Here is an 18,414-nt window from a genome sequence, read left to right on the forward strand (position 1 = left end):
AGTATCGTTTTGATGATTAATACTGTTGTATATATGTGTGCGTGTACGTGTGTGTGTGCTTGTACGTCTGTGTGTGTGTGTTTGTTCGTCTGTGTGGTTGTGTAGCATGTCTAATAGAAATATCCGTGATAGAACATTGTATAGTGAATAAGTAATAAAAAAAATGCATAAATATTATCATTGACAAAGTTGAAACAAACATGTGTGTGTGTGTCTGTGTGTGTGTATATATATGTAAATAATATCCAATTTATGTCACCCGGGACGCAGTAGTTAACTACTACAAACAACATAAAACGCGCCATTCAAAGTGGAAATGACGTTCACACGCTCACACACACGCACACACACGCACACACACGATCACATACATACACACACACACACGATCACACACACATACAACCACACACACACACACACACACACACACACATATATATATATATATATATATATATACATACACACATATTCTTTAAAGTTACTATTTAACATCTGATTCGTTCGTTTGTATCATAGGTTAAGAACTTTTGAAAAATTTTTGGTGTTAATTTTTTTAAACAAATTTGTTTAGTCTTGCAATATATCAAATAAATTTTAATATTTGTTAATTGAGTTTTTATAAGCTAATTGATTGATTAATTAATTTTGAATATTAATAAGAGTTCTGGTGTTGGTATGTATATAGTCTTTCGATTTTGAAATGAAATAAAATTCTCATCATTTCTGTGAGAAAATTTGAAATAAAACTTTATATTTTATAATTTTATATAATTATAAAATTTTAATTATTAGCGTTATAAATAAGTATTTTTAAGTAATCATCTGCTGTCGTAAAAGTATTTTTTTGTAGGAGTACTTGCTAGTAATTGGGCATTCAATGGTGTTAGTATTTCAAGCGTATTTCATGCTGGAATTTTTGATTTTAAAGTTACAAAACAAGAAATATATATATATATAACACCAACACATACATACATACAGATAACATAAACATACACGTACCTACAAACATACATTTCACAATAAACACACACACACACATAAATACCATATATAATAAGGCTGTATATCTGATAGTTTGAATCCTAAATATAACTATATATATATAAATGTATTTGTTAGAGATAATTTTTTCGGATTTAACATTTAACTAAAACTAAGACTATATAACAAAATATTAAAAGAGCTATATATCTGTTATAATCATAGTAACACTGATCAGATGCTAGCAGAGGTTGGGTGTTAAAATTCTCCGTAGTTCATCTAGAATTTTCTACATATATAGTTGAAAGTGCTAACGTTATTAGTAACAAATAGTTTTTTTTTATTGTCGGCTACAAAAATTAAAACAGTTTCAACCAGTTTTTTTAGAATAAATTTTTTTTTCATTTGAAGGATGTTGGAATTTCCCCTACCCCTCCCCCCCTACCCCTCCCCCCCGTCTCTTTTGTAAACGCTCTTGAATATTATTTGCTAATCATTATTTGAATTTTTCTATTAATGAAGTTACAATCAAATTAATTAAGTTACAATCAAAATCGCTGTGAAAACAAAAACACAAAGACGGAACAATACAATATTTTCTATTAACGAACATAGAGCCATCATTATTGGCTTGGAGATATAATATCATAAGTGGGTTTATTTTTATGATACTATCATTATTTGTTTATCATTTTAAATAATTTGTGTTTGTCTCTCTGTCTGTCTGTGTGTGTTTGTTTGTTTGTGTGAGTGATTGTTTGTGTGGCATTGTTAACCTGGAGTTATGTTAAGTGCCAGAAGGCATTTGATGCTAAACTAACCTGAGAAATTTTTGGGAAAATTGCGTTTAATGTAAACATTGGCAATACACAAATTGAAGTATGTATGTATGTATGTTTGTATGTATGTTTGTATGGGTTAGTATTTGTATATATGTTTGTATGGGTTAGTATTTGTATGTAGTTTGAATGTATGTATTTATGTTTGTATGTATGTTTGTATGGGTTAGTATTTGTATGTAGTTTGAATGTATGTTTTTATGTATGTTTGTATGTGTGTTTGTATATGTGTTTGTACGTACGTCAGAATATGCGAACAAAATTTACATGAAATTAAACAGGAAATGTTTGTATATGTGTTTTTTACAACTTATATACAAATTGCATACAATTATATACAACTAACACTAACACATACATACATACAGATAACACAAACAAACACGTACATACAAACATACATTTCACAATAAACACACACACTTAAATACCACACAAACAAGCAAACAAACAAACGTAGTAATACAAAAATACATACCCCATACTAATATACCTAAACATGAACCAAGTAAATTACCTCTGAGTAAAAACACACAAATATACAATATGTTTTAACATACATACATACATACATACATACATACATACATACATACATACATACATACATACATACATACATACATACATACATACATAAATACATACATACATACATACATACATACATACATACATACATACATACATACATACATACATACATACATACATACATACATACATACATAAACATACATACATACAAACCTGCATACATATTTTATTATGCCATATCCAATTTCAGATGAGTTGTGCATCTTCTGATTAACAACAATCATCATCTATAAAAAAAAACAACCAATAACAACAACTTGAACACTTATAACAATAATTATAACAACGTCAGTAACAACAACAACAACTATAATAATAATAATAATAACAGCAACAACAACGCAGGAACGAGGTAAACTTTGCTACCTTGTTTGAGTTATTACCGTAAAAATTAATCCTTTTCAGAAAAGAGAACTTGAATAAAAAAATAAAATTTCTTATATTTTTTCTCTTAATCATCATCAACATCGTCGTAATCATCATCATCACCATCATCTGAAATAATAATAGTAATAATAATAACAATAATAACAACAATAAGAAGAAAAAGATTACATCAAAATCAACGGATCACATTCATCTTAAGGAAATATCAATGGAAATTGAATCGTTAAAATAATAATAATAAGAAAAAGAAGAATAACATTAATAACATCAAGATCAAAAACGGATGACATTTAAACACACCTACAATTATTCACAATAATAAAAACAAACAGATAGACAGGAAGCGAGACAGACAGATAAACATACAAAAAATAACAAACAAACACAAACAACAACCAAAAGCGACAAAATGGAAATAGACCAAGCCTTGAGTATGCTGGGGTCCGTCGGTAGATGGCAGGTCTGCTACTTTCTTATGCTCAGTTTTGCCGTCATGTTTCCAGCTGGCTGGCATATGGTTGCCATTGTCTATATTGGTTAGCTGGTTGGTTAGCTGGTTGGTTAGCTGGTTTGTTAGCTGGTTGGTTAGCTGGTTGGTTAGCTGGTTTGTTAGCTGGTTTGTTAGCTGGTTGGTTAGCTAATTGGTTAGCTGGTTAGCTGGTTGGTTAGCTGGTTAGCTGATTGGTTGTTTGGTTAAATGGTTGGTCGGTTGGTTTATTGGCTGGTCGACAATGATTGGTTAGCTATTAAGCCTTCGATTGGTCTGTTGATTGACCCTTGTTTGATTGGTCAGTTTTTTGTATAAGTCGAATGATATTTTTGTAGTTTGTTGGTGGTAAAATGCTCCGTTGTTGTTACACACACACACAGGCTACAAACCTCCACACAACTGTAAGGTACCAGACTATGCCGAATTCAACCAAACCATACCGTACGAAGATGGAAAACCATCTTCCTGCATGATGTACGTGGATTATCCCAACAGTCTTGAAACCAAAAAATGTGATGACGGCTGGCAGTATCACGGAGAGGATGGGCCCACCGTTGTTACAAAGGTGGAGAATTTATACGTCTGTCTGACTGTCTGTCTAGCTGTTTGTCTGTCTGTCCGTCCATCCGTTTCCTGTCTGTCTGATGATTTTTTCATTCATTTGTTTGTCTGTCTAATCAATTGTTTGTATGTTTTGTTGTTGTTTGTGTGTGCGTGCGTTTAAGTTGTGCAGGTGAGAATATGTGTAAGTTATTAGGATCGATGTTATCACAGTCATTATCGTCGCCATCATCACATCATCATATATCGTATCGTATCGTATCGGATCGGATCAGATCATTCCATCATCATTTCCTCTTCATCTTCTTCACCGCCACCACCACCACAATAGTGGGATTTAGTTTGCGACCTCGGCTACATAGCGCAGACGACACAGACGCTACTCGTCGTCGGTGTCATGCTTGGAGCGGTTCTCTTTACCGCACTATCCGATCGATTCGGTAGGAAACCGATCTTCCTACTCAGCCAGTGGTGCATGGTGGTCGTCGGTATTGGAACGGCCCTTAGTCCTAATATATACTTTTTTTGCGCCATGAGGTTTCTAACAGGAGCCTTGCAGCAGGTTAACTTTGGGAGGAAGATGATGATGATGAGGGTGATGATTTGACGAGATGGTAATGATGATGATGATGCAAAAAGGTGATAATGATGATGAGGATAATAATGTGAAGAGGTGATAATGATGATGATGATGGAGATGAGGATGCAACGATGATGACGCTATAGTTAAAAACATCGGTATTGACAATCATTCGGCGAGAACAGAATGAAGAGTTATAAATTGAAATTGAATGTAAGTTAAAAGTTTATAGGTTGACGGATCAGTCATCAGCATAAGTTTCATAAATTTGTGATCAACGTACCCATAGGGGATCCTCTTGACCGGATTTGTCCTCGCTTGTGAGCTGTTTGCAGCCAAGCACAGAACATTTGCGGGAACCATCATCGAAAATTTTTGGGCGGTGGCCTGGTGTGTCTTTCCACTCTTCGCTTTCCTCTTTAAGAACTGGCAGTACCTACAGATATTCATCAGTCTCAGTGGAATGTTTACTATCCCTCTTTACTGGTTAGTTGTATGTTTGTCTCTTTCTCTCTCTCCTCTCTCTTTTTCCTCTCTCTCTCTCTTTCTAATTTCTCTTGCTCTCTTTTTTTTGATTGCGTGCGTGACATCAAAAAAGTTGTCAAATTAATTTTAAATTCTACCATACAAAGTTGACATAAAATGTTCAGACGAATTTTTTTTTGCCTATCAAGAACTTCACCAGAACACTTCAAACACAACCACCAAAAATAGGTTGCTACCGGAATCAGTTCTATGGCTATCCGCGAACGGCAAAATACAGGAAGCGGAAAGAGTAATAAAGAACGCCGCCAAGATGAACAAAATCATGATGCCAGATCCCATCCTGGACTGTTCCGCCGATGCAAAGGACGGCGAGGTTGGGAAGAAAATTAGGAGTAGGAAGGAGAGATTGATGAAAATCTTTAAAAAGGAAGAAAAAACTGAAGGTTGTGATGATGATGATGATGATGATGATGATGGTGATGATAATGTTGTGATGATGATGATGGTGAAAATGATGACGTCAATTTTGGTGGAGATGATTAGAATTATGTTTTATTGTAATTAAGTAAACCTCATTAATTACGATTATATTGAATCTAAAAATAACATACTTTGATGACTTTAAAAAATTACTCAACTAATCAGTTAGCTAATTAATTAGTCAATTAATTAGTTGGTCGATTGATTGATTGTAAATTAACACAATTAAGTTTACAAACATAAAATTTGAATAATTTTGAAAAACACAAATTCTTCCAACAGACACGAAAGCTAAATACACCATACTGGACCTATTAAAGAACAAACGTCTGACCATGTACGCTGGCATCATGTCTATCTTATGGTCAGTTTAAAAATCCATTCTTAGTTCAACAAAGGAATCTTACTTTTGTGATATCCAATACTTATCCAATTGGCCAGTACTTCAACAAAATGATAAGCCTATGGGCCAATGCATATAGCCTACAATCTAGCAGAAAATTTATTTGCAATCCACAAAAATTTTATCACTAAACTTTGAATCTGAGTAATTACTGATTTGAGCGCAGCGATCAACCACATTAACGTTCAATATTTGTAAAGTTTTGAGTCCCGTCTTGCGATGTGTGTGTGTGTACCGTTGTTATTTTAACAAATTAATTAAAATTTAGTTAATTAATAATAATAATGGTTATAATTTATTTATATTGTCAATTATAATAAGACAACAAAATTGTTTTCGGTAATTAATTAACTCTTACAACGTCAAACACTTGATAAGATGAATGAAAAAACTATTGAAAATAACTAAAATTGCTAAATGTAACAAAAATCACAGCCAATATCCACAATTTTTACCCCATACTCACACAAAAATTCAAAATCACCAAAAAATTTTCAAGGATGGTGGTGACGCTAGTCTACTACGGTCTGTCGCTTAGTACCGCCCAACTTGCTGGCAACAGGTATTTGAATGGATTCTTGAACGCCGTAGTGGAAATACCGGCTTATACCTCGTCATATTTTGTACTGAAAAGGTATTTCTCGGCGTAGTTTGTATTGTTGATGTTGTCTGTTTGTGGCTTGTTTCAGTGTTTTTTTTTATTCAAAATGTTCTTTGAATGTTAGGTTTTGATTGTAGATTACGTAAGCTTCTTGCATTTTTAACCTTTCATAATTTCATTTTTTATTTATAATAATAATAATTATTATTATTATTAATTATAAAACTAAATATGGTTAATTATATTAATTATGATTAATTATAGATTCGGAAGAAGATATCCTTTGATAGCTTATCATTTAATAGCGGGTCTTGGCTTACTCGCCAATGCTTACCTTGACCATCCGCAATACGGTCAGTATGATGATGTTGTCCGTCTGGACGATGATGGTGGACTGACTCACTTGTACTAATACACATTTTGTGTTCGTCTGTTGTTATAGCTCTGAGAAAAGCTTAGAAGAGAATTGTAAAGAAGATTTAATCATATAATTATATAATAATTATTATTAATTAATTATTAATTATTTCAACAGGGTATAGAGAGAAATGGCTGCCGGCAATAATCTTATTCAACATGCTTGGCAAATTCGGAATTACCGGCTCGTTCGGTATCGTCTTTCTCTACGCTCCTGAAATCTTTCCTACTACTCTGAGGTTTCACTTTCGATTTGTGGATGAGTTTCACTTTCGATTTGAGGATGTGAATTTCACTTTCGATTTGTGGATGAATTCACTTATAAAAATTATTATATTACTGCTATTATTACACTAAAGAAACCAAGCTCTTGGCATAGCGTCATTGTTCGGTAGAGTTGGAAATATGTTAGCCACCTTCAACTCGTACTTCGTTAGTTTTCTTTCATAAACAACAACACACACAAACACACACACACACACACGCACATACACAAAACACACAAACAAATCTAACTAGAAACACACACTTACACAAAATTCATTCACACACACGCCGCACTCACATACACGCCACACACAGTGCCACGCACAGTTTCATTCACTTCCAAACCACACACACACACACACGCACATACACACAAACACACACACACACGTAAACACACACACACACGCACACGTAAACACACACACACGCACACATAAACACACACACACACGCACACAGCTGGAAACACACTCCGCACTTTCTGGGTCTTTGTTCGGAGTTCTATCAATAGCCGGCGGTTTACTAGTCCTATTTTTACCAGAAACTCTAAACAGACCCCTGCCACAAACCATTGAAGATATCGAGTCGTGGTACAAAAAACCTGATCAGGATCAACAACAGATGGAACCTCTGGAAAAGAAGGGTGAGAAAAATGAGGATGGTGATGCTGCTAAGAAGGTTCCGTCTTCTGATGAAGTTTTGGGGTGATGGTGGTGATTGTGATGACGTGGTTATGGCGATGGTGATGAAGATGATGAAGAAGATGATGATTGCTATGATGATGGTGATGAAGATTATGATTGTGATGACAATTATGATGGTGATATCATGCTGACGACGATGAAGAAGATGATGAAGAAGATGATGATTGCTATAATGATGGTGATGAAGATTATGATTGTGATGATGATTGTGATGGTGATGAAAATGGTGATTGTGATGGTGACTACATAACAAGGAAATTTTTATTTAGCAGTAGGAATCTAACATAATTTTCACATTCTATGTGTTTTAATATAAAATTCAGTCTAAACTTCTTTTTTTTCAAGATTTTATTTTTAACACTAGTAAAATATGTTGTTGTCTTATCTGATATGTGTTTCAAATGTCAATTTTACCCCCTTCTTATTTTTAAGTTTTGTAGCAAGCAGCATTTTTCCTCCTAATTTCTTGAAGACTTCGCTATCTTCCATCAGAATTTTCTTGTTATACTGTCAAACGTTTCCAACTATTATTTAAAATTTAACACGCAAACACACACACACGCACACGCACGCACGCACGCACACACACGCACACATAAACGATATAGTAACGCCATATTATTTAAAAATTATTAGGAAAAAAAAATGAAAAGCTTTTTAAGTTAATTCATTGATATTTTAATGTGTGTGTATGTGTGTGTGTTTGTATGTGCGTGTATGTGTGTGCGTTTGCATGTGTGTGTATGTGTATGTGTGTGTGTATGTGCTGGAGTGTGTGATGTGTGTGTAAACACTTTTTATCATAAATCAAATTATTTTCGTTTCGTACATTTGCTTTTCTTGTCAATGTGCCTTATAGACAGATGCTTTTTCAATGGAATCATATTTAAATTACTTGATTGGATATAATAATTGTAGTATTATGATAAATTATATATATATATATTTATATATATGTGTGTGTGTGTGTGTGTATGGTGTGTGTGTGTGTGTGTGTGTGTGTGTACGATTGTGTTTGGATGTACACGCGTCTAGCCCGCCCTATTTATTATCTGCTGCAAGGAAATGATTGCATGTTTTTTCATCCTTACCGTTCAGTTACATTCTATTTCTAGATATTTCAATAAAATGAATGATTTCAAGAGTTTTACTTCTGTTCCAAATAAGAAGCGACCTTTCTTTACATCAGTCACACTCAAATACATTTGTTAAAAAAAATTATCAACAATGATATCAAATGATAAATCTATCAAAATCAAATTAAAAAGATAATTGTGTGTGTATGTGTGTGCGTGTGTGCTTGCGTGCGTGAGTGTGTGTGTGTATCAATTTATATATGATGTTAACCTTTGATATGATGACCTATTAACATGGCGGTTGTGCAACAAAAAGATACTCCAGCTTTCAGAGCATGTAACTTGATAACTTGAACATACAAATTCTTGTTTTAAAATGTTAATTTTCTGTCTGTCAATGTCTGTCTGTCTGTCTATCGGTTTTATTAAGTTAATAAAATTAACTTTATAATTTTATAAACTTTATAACCTAAAAATAATCGGGAAGTTATGTTAATTGAATTCATTAGAGTGAAGATTCAATTGATGAATCAGATCTAAAAATTTATAATTCTAGAAGGGTTACTTTTGTTAGAGCTATGCGAGTGTTCGTCTAAGATATCTTGGTGGTGCTGGCTTGGACTGATTCATTGTTGGTAGAGGAATGAGACTGTTGTTTGATGCGAATGAATGTAGTTGTATGTATGTAACTGCTATTGTATGCATGTATGTAGTTGTTCTAACTGCTATTGTATGCATGTATGTAGTTGTTCTAACTGCTATTGTATGCATGTATGTAGTTGTTCTAACTGCTATTGTATGTATGTATGTAGTTGTTCTAACTGCTATTGTATGTATGTATGTAGTTGTTCTAACGGCTATTGTATGCATGTATGTAGTTGTTCTAACTGCTATTGTATGCATGTATGTAGTTGTTCTAACTGCTATTGTATGCATGTATGTAGTTGTTCTAACTGCTATTGTATGCATGTATGTAGTTGTTCTAACTGCTATTGTATGTATGTATGTAGTTGTTCTAACTGCTATTGTATGCATGTATGTAGTTGTTCTAACTGCTATTGTATGTATGTATGTAGTTGTTCTAACTTTGTAGTTACAACTGCAACGTTGCAATTACAACAACACAACTCATATGAATACAATGGAATCAACTCATCAATCACTATTTATATGATAGCCAGGATTCTTTTTGCAATCAAACCCAGAAACTCTAACGCAGAACCAAACGCTTTAAACCACTACACTAGTGTTTTTTAACCAAATTGGGCCACCTTTGACCTTTCCAAAACTCACCCATGACTGAAACTTTAAAAAAAATGAATTTAAGTTTTGCTATTGACAAAGTAACGTCACAAAAAGAAATTTGAACAACAAAATGTTAACAAACACAAGAATGTAAACAACGAAATGTAAACAGAAAAAATACAAACAAAAATAATGTGCCAACCAAAAAAAAATGCCATTAAAATTTCAACTTATACAAAAATGTCAAAATTTTTTTTAGACGTTTTAAAGATCACACCAAAATTTTCATGAAAAAAACACCAATTTTACTCGAAAATCTTCTTTATTCAGTTATTCTATAATAAATTCTATAATAATTAATGATATATCACAATAATATATGTATAATAATATATATATATATATATAAACAAATAAAATAATTTATAATTTAAAAAAATGGAAATCGAGAAATTTTTGTGCCAAACAAGGGAAGCTAATTTATTTGGAGAGCCTAAGTTTAAGAACATCGGATTACTGTGGAGTAATTTGAACAATAGCAAAGTGAGAAAGTTCAACAATTTTCCGAATTTCAATCTAAAAATCATTCAATCCTTTAATCACATACTAAATCAATCATTCAATCCTTTACTTACATACTAAATCAATCATTCAATCCTTTACCCACATACAAAATCAATCATTCAATCCTTTACTAACATACTAAATCAATCATTCAATCCTTTACTCACATATTAAATCAATCATTCAATCCTTTACTCACATACTAAATCAATCATTCAATTCTTTACTCACATAATAAATCAACCATTCAATCCTTTACTAGCATACTAAATCAATCATCCAATCCTTTACTCACATACTAAATCAATCATTCAACCTTTCAATGGGTCATCACACCAGTCAAAGGCTACTGAAATATCCACCAATTCTTTCAAACAGATACAAGCAAGACACACCGAACAAATACAAAAACTGAACACACACTCACAAACACACACACTCATACACACACACAAACACATACACACACACAAACACACGCACATACACACACACACAAACAAACAAACACATACACACACACATACACAAACAGAAAGTTTTGCTAGCGTACGACACGTTGATGGGCAGAAAAGTGGTAGCAAAAGCGACGAGCAAAGCCACCAAAACGGATGAGGAACTTTCTACTTACAACAAACTTTTCATAACGCTGGTCACCGAACCCTCTCCTTTCATCGTCGCCTGCCTGGAATTCGCTGCAAGTGAGGTATGTTGAATGAATGGATGGATGGATGGATGAATGGATGGGTGGATGGACGGACGGACGGATGAATGGATGGATGGATGGATGGATAGATGAACGAACGAATGAATGAATGAACGAACAAATGAATGAATGAATGAACAAACAAGAACGAAAGAATGTATAAACAAATACAAATTCATAGTGACATTACTGATTAATCTGTGAATGAATAAACACGAGATAGCACATCGAAGGAACCAATAAATATCATGAATAAAGAGATATATTATTTTATTTTTTCAGATATAATTAAATGACATTATTTAAATTTAATATTCAAAAAAATATATATAAACATAAGAGTCACATATTTGAAGTGATGGAGTATATCAAACACGGCACGTTAAGAAATTTGATAAAAGAGCGAGGGAATCTGAGGGAAGAAGATTCAAAATCGATTGTATCTGGAGTTTTGGCGGGTATCGCGCATCTTCATCATCTAAATATTGTACATGGGTATGGGTATTTGTGTGTATGCGTGTGTATGTGAGTGTGCGTGTGTGCGTGGTGTGTGTGTGTGTGAATATGTATATGTGTGTGTGTGGTGTGTGTGTGTATGTGTGTGTGGTGTGTGAGTGTATGCGTGTGTGCATGTGTGAGTGAGACTATATGAGAGCGTATTGTTTTTATATAAGGATTTCTTTGCTATATTGATGATGAAATGTTTATAATTAATCAACATCATCATCTTTATCGCCATCATTAATATTTCCATCATCAGCGACATCAACACAACCAACATTATGATGACCAACAAGAGTGGCCAAGTTAAGCTGATTGACTTTGATTCGGCCAAAATGTACCCATCCGTTCAAGCCCTATACCCAGCCCTTTTCATTGATTTCGAAGGACTGAGTTCTGTATTTCATGATATGATCATGGGAGAGGTGATTGATTTGTTGATTGGTTGGTCGGCTGGTTGATTGGTTGGTCGGCTGGTTGATTGATTGATTAGTTGGTTGATTGATTAGTTGGTTGATTGGTTCGTTGGCTGGTCGGTCGGCTGGTTGTTTGTTTGAATTTTTAGTAATTCAATTATGGGCTTGTTGACTGACTTTTCATTTTAAACAAATAAGTGACGATTTATTTTCTTTTTTCGAAAATGACTGGTTATCAAATTGTAAAAAAATCAAATTACCTCTTCAAATTGTGAATAATAGAATCATTTTATTTCAAAGTCCATTCACTTCGTCGATCCAAGATCCTGCCAAGGCAAAATTTCACAAGAAGCTTACAGTTTCATGACCCTGGTGCATAGTTTGAAAATATTTGCTTAACTAATTTATTTATATGAAATTTTCAATTGTATTGAATTTCATACACCGGCTGATCAAATTCTTAAAATAAAGTTAATATAGCTTAAGTTTGGTCCTATATTTAATAGTGATTTTCAACATTTAATGACCATACAATGTAGATACACACATGTGAATTTGTTAAAAGAGATTACCTTCGCGTTCGAACCTGACCTCCACCAGGCAACAATGCGTTACACTGCTTCTTTGCATTAGAATCCACTCCACCTATTTGAAACATTCTCTCAGACATTCACTCCTCAATACATAATTGTTATGTTTCAATTCTAACATTTTTATAAATTTTTGAAAATGTTTTTCTCTTGACGAAGTTGTACAACATTGAGAAGAATTACGACCGTATGACTTGGGTGCCCTGTCATGATGACGTCAGGAGGCATGCATTTTTGCTGAAAAGGAAGAAAATGGAAGAGAAAATATCAGAAAAAAATCCGATAAAATCATAGATAATGGCAATGACGACGACGATGATAATGATGATGATGATGTTGATGGTGATGATGATGCTGCTGATGATGGTGATGGTGATAGTAAAAGTGGTTCAGCCACCAAATACTGCAAAAAAGGCAAAACTTCGAAAAGAAAATTTAAAAAGTTGAATTTATCTAAATAAATGGCTGAATGAATAAATGAATGAATAGGTGAACGAACGAACGAATGAACGAACGAACGAATGAACGAATGAAGATATGTTGCCAGAAATATAAATAATTATTAATAGGTAATAAATATAGTACATAAATAAAAAAAAACATATAGAATATAACATAATATATAACATAATATAATGTATATATTCTATATATTTGAAAAATATATATATATATATGTATAGATCATGGATATTATATATATATCCATGGTATAGATATGTATATATGTTATATGTATATAGTAAATTAATATTAGGCGCTACAACGCTACATTTTTTTAAAGATAAATTTACTTTTAGTTGTCAAATTCACTTTTAGTTTCATTCAAAATTTAAATTCCCACATTTTTACATTTTAAAAATAAAAATAAAATAGAAAAAAAATTCATGAAGATGTCGGAAAGTTCGGATGATTACGTTAAAGAGATATTGGACTTGATTATGGAGCATGAAGACATTGATGCCCTTTTGCATGAAGTTTGAAAAATATTTTTAATGATTTTTTGATATTTCTTAAATTAAATTTTGTATTTAATTTTTAAAATAAAGTAAACTTTTAAATAAGTATGTAATGTTAAATTAACATTAATTAGACGTTTAATTAATTTATTTCAAATTATAAATTGAACTAAAAATTTATCAAATTTAAATCATTTTCAATTTTTTAGTTTAAATTTTAAATCAAAAAATAAATAACCAATCTGTTCTATGTACTACTACATACATTAGTTAAAAAAATTGATTTCTTTTATTTTCCTTCATAGATGAATGACAATGATGTAGGTGCTAAATACAATGCAAGTGTCTTATCTGAACCATCTTGTAGGTTTCACTAATCTAATTGTTATTAGTTTAGTTTTTTAGTACTAATCTGATATATAAGACAATTTAAGATAAAGATAAAGTTAAGATAAAGTTAACTTTTTTGAGAGTATCATTGTATTTGCTTGTTTGTCTGTATGTCTAAGATCATATATTTTTTTAAATATAAATTTTTAAAGGGTTTATATGTCTGTCTGTCTTTCTATTCTATTTGTCTGTTTGTCTAAGATCATCCACTTTGTTTTGAGTTATAAATTTTTGAAGGTATTACTATGTATGTTTGTATGCCTGTGTATTTGTCTCTTCCTCTATCTGTTTTTTTATTTGTCTGTCTGTTTGTTTGCAATTCATATTTCACCAATGAAAAAATTTCCTGATTAAATGATTAAATTGCCAAAAGTGCTGGGATTGATAAGTCTTGTCGAGCAGAACTCTTCGCTGTTGAATTCCAAACTGTCGAAATCGTCTGCCACCGTACTTAGTGATGCCTTGAAAAAGATGACATCTAGCGAGAGAATTGAAGTTTTTATTGGGGACAGAGTTAAGGAGGTGTCAACTTTTTTTTATTATTATTTCAGTAATAATTAAATATAATTTATTATTATTATAATTTTTGCTGGTGAAAATGATTTTATCAATTTAGGAATCTCAATTTCATTAGCTATGCTCATTCATTTTATTTTTATTTAAGAAATAAAATACTGTAAAGATAAACTATTAAAACCCCATAGAACAATGTAACCGTAGTCATGAAAGCCTGCAAACACTACATAGATAAAAAAGAATTCTCTATTAATACCTTTGCAAAGAATCTTAACAAAGAGGTGAATGCCAAAAATAATTAACTATAATTATTTTTTTATTATTATTTTATACTTTTATTATGATATAATTTAGATTAATTAATCAATTAGTATAATTATTATTGATAAATAATAAATTAATAAAGCCCATAGGTTACCTACCCTTTGAGCTTATTTGGCTGTTGCATTCTAAGGGTATAATGACGCTTGACCTATTTTTCATAAGGTGAAGGTTATATGAATGAATGAATGGATGAATGAATGAATTAATGATTGAATGAATGAATGAATAGACGAATGAATAAATGTATGAAAAAATTAATTATTTATTTAATATTTGTTTATTTTTTCATTCATTCATACACACATTCATTCATACATTCATTCACTCATTCATTCACCCATCCATTCATTTCCAAATCAAAAACTTGGACAGTAACTTGAAGCGACCTCTCACAATAAACAGCGTATCGGATAGCGTCTACAAGTTATGCAGCAACTCCACCACTGGTGAGAATGCCAGCGATTCTGATGATGATGATAACAATGACGTTGGTAATAAGGTGACTAAAAGAAGACACAATACTACTACCGCCACTGCTACGGCTGCTGTTGCCATTGCCGCTACTGCTGCTGCGACAACTATTGGGCGGCGTGATGGTCTAGTGGTTAAGGTCGCCTGGAGCTGTTTCGCAGTAACCGGGTTCGAATATGACAAGAAGATCCCCGATTATCACATGCTTCGTGTGTGATGCGTCGCTTAGCATGTATTCATATGTGCCCTTTGTTCAATCCGCTGAACTTTGGAAAAGTGTCACTGACCTTTAACCTTTAACCTTTTTTTTGGTGGAAATACTATTACCGCTAGTGACACTGTTGATAATATTATTTTTATTACTAATAATAAAAGTATAAAAGTGATGGTAGTAGTTGTAATAATAATAATAAAAATAGAATAATAATAATAATAACAATAATAAAAATAATAATAAAGATGAGGATGAGGTGGGTGATGACATTGCAAAGAAATTAAATTACAAACGAACGATAATCGCTGACGTCATGAGCTCTCTATTGAGGTTCGCTCTTAACCAGCCGAGTCATAATGAGGATGACGTCACGGCCAGAGGTTTGAAAAACGTAGGTTTCTTGCTTTATTCCATTTTCAATTTTTATTCAATTATTTCTTCGTTTTTTTGTTATTATTATTTATATTATTATTATTATTATTGTTGTTGTTGTTGTTATTATATTTTCTTTTGTTTCAATTGTTAGTAATAATAATTTATTATTTTTTTTTTCATTTAAAGGTCTCGTCAGCACTGTTAGATAACATTACGAAACGTAATATTTAGTTTTTTGGGTTTTTCACTTTTTGTTTTTTTTTGTTTCTCGTTTGCCATCATACTCTTCTTCTTCTTCTTCTTTTTATTATTATTATTATTATTGTCCTCAACTCATCATCATCACTATCATCAGCGTCATCACCATCATCATCGCCACAATTATCTTCATCATCATGATGATCACTGCACCCCTACAGAACTCACAAACAAGCCGCACCAAAAGTTCGACCTTCAACTCTATGACGTCGTAGCTTCTATGCAGCGAGCGCCCACCGACGATGGCGGGCGACACGAGAAGAGAGATCACGCCACCTCTCGTTACGCTATTGATGACGTCATCCTACGCAAGTACTTCAACAGGCAGCTCTCTTTGATTTTAACGAAGCCGGCTCACCAGAAATGTGCTATTTTGATTCTTATGTTTAATTCATTGTTATTATTATTATTATTGTTATTGTTGTTGTTTTTGCTGTTACTGTTGTTGTTGTTTCTGCTGCTGCTGCTGTTGTTGTTGTTGTTGTTTCTGCTGTTGTTTTTGCTGTTGCTGTTGTTGTTGTTTCTGCTGCTGCTGTTGTTGTTGTCGTTGTTGTTGTTATATTTTCATTATTTTTTCCAGTTTTTGATTTGAAGTTGTTCTTGGAGTTGGATGCATGCCATTACAACAGGCTCCATGCCAACACGAAGTCTCTGTATCAAAGCGTGGGTGTCTCTTTCTCTTCTTTTTTGTCTACCTATTTGTAAATGTTTTTTTGCTTTTTTTTTGATTATTATTTTTATCTATGATAATATCATTTTTATTTATAATATTATTTTTATCTATAATAATATTATTTTTATCTATAATAATATTATTTTTATCTATAATAATATTATTTTTATCTATGATAATATTATTTTTATCTATAATATTATTTTTATCTATAATAATATTATTTTTATCTATGATAATATTATTTTTATCTATAATATTATTTTTATCTATAATAATATTATTTTTATCTATAATAATATTATTTTTATCTTATTTTGTTTTTTTTTTAAATTATTATAACCGTTTTAACTCGCAAGTTCGTTTATGGTGCACGAAAAATTGCGCTATAGAAATTCGATTGGTTGGTTGGTTTGGTTGATTGGGTTGGTTAAGTTGGTTGGTTGGTTGGTTGGTTGGTTAGGGCTAGGGTTAGGGTTGATTGGTTGGTTGGGTTGGTTGATTGGTTGATTGGTTGGGTTGGTTGATTGGTTGATTGGTTGGGTTGGTTGGTTGGTTGGTTGGTTGGTTGGTTGGGTGGTTGGTTGGGTGGTTGTTTGGTTGGTTGTTTAGTTAGTTGGTTGATTGATTGATTGTTTTTCTGAATAATTCCTACAACAAATAACAACAACAACACCAACAACCTCAAGTTACTCCAGAACACGTCACCAGAGGACGTCGTAGAAATCTTCACAAAGCTCATAGAGCAGAAGGAATTGAACTGGCCAGCATCTTTGGAACTGCTACCCGTTGCGTTGGTTTCCAGCCCACAATTCATCTCCATGACAACCGGTCGGTTGGTTTTAAGTTCTTTTCTGTGATAATAACATTACGTCATTCGGTGATGTGATGGTAGAACGGTTGAGGTTTGTGTGTGTGTGTGTGTGTGTGTGTCTGGTGTGTGTGTGTGTGTGTGTGTGTGTGTGTGTGTGTGTGTGTGTGTGTGTGTGTGTGTGTGTGTGTGTGTGTGTGGACGATAGGATGAAAATAAAATTTAAAAAAAGAGTTGGCAGAGAACCTGCTGAAAGATTCATTGGAGTCATGTGACCTTGACCTGATGGCGTCGTTCATGATGCTGGTTCGTTTGTGCTGTTTGCAGGGTGAACATGTTCATCCATCCTACTCCACCTGGTTCGCGGTTAGAGGATGACGATGATGATGACGATGGTGATAGTGATGAGGATGATGATGGTTGGAATGATAGTGATTGTGATATTGGTCAAACACACGTACGCACACATCACGCGCACACACGCGCGCACGCACGCACACACATTCAGAAACGGATGAAA

At 32.8% G+C, this 18,414-nt stretch overlaps 2 protein-coding genes across 2 annotated transcripts; both read left to right on the forward strand.

The window, feature by feature from the left end:
* Positions 1–4,195: 4,195 nt before the first annotated feature.
* Positions 4,196–7,809, forward strand: HELRODRAFT_71547 (hypothetical protein; the record flags this gene model as incomplete). The annotated part of the gene is made up of 8 exons (XM_009011720.1): positions 4,196–4,426; positions 4,734–4,930; positions 5,159–5,406; positions 6,330–6,447; positions 6,679–6,767; positions 6,959–7,070; positions 7,191–7,263; positions 7,561–7,809. Coding segments are annotated over 8 exons (1,317 nt in total), but the record flags the coding sequence as incomplete, so codon positions are not given.
* A 5,987-nt stretch (positions 7,810–13,796) lies between these two features.
* Positions 13,797–15,780, forward strand: HELRODRAFT_166474 (hypothetical protein; the record flags this gene model as incomplete). Its single annotated transcript, XM_009011721.1, has 6 exons — positions 13,797–13,880; positions 14,168–14,225; positions 14,626–14,774; positions 14,957–15,049; positions 15,175–15,254; positions 15,465–15,780. 6 exons carry the CDS (start codon positions 13,797–13,799, stop codon positions 15,778–15,780), a joined length of 780 nt encoding a protein of 259 aa, XP_009009969.1.
* Positions 15,781–18,414: the final 2,634 nt, after the last annotated feature.

The sequence above is a fragment of the Helobdella robusta genome (assembly GCF_000326865.2).
Source record: "Helobdella robusta unplaced genomic scaffold HELROscaffold_10, whole genome shotgun sequence".
NCBI classification, from domain to species: Eukaryota; Metazoa; Annelida; class Clitellata; order Rhynchobdellida; family Glossiphoniidae; genus Helobdella; species Helobdella robusta.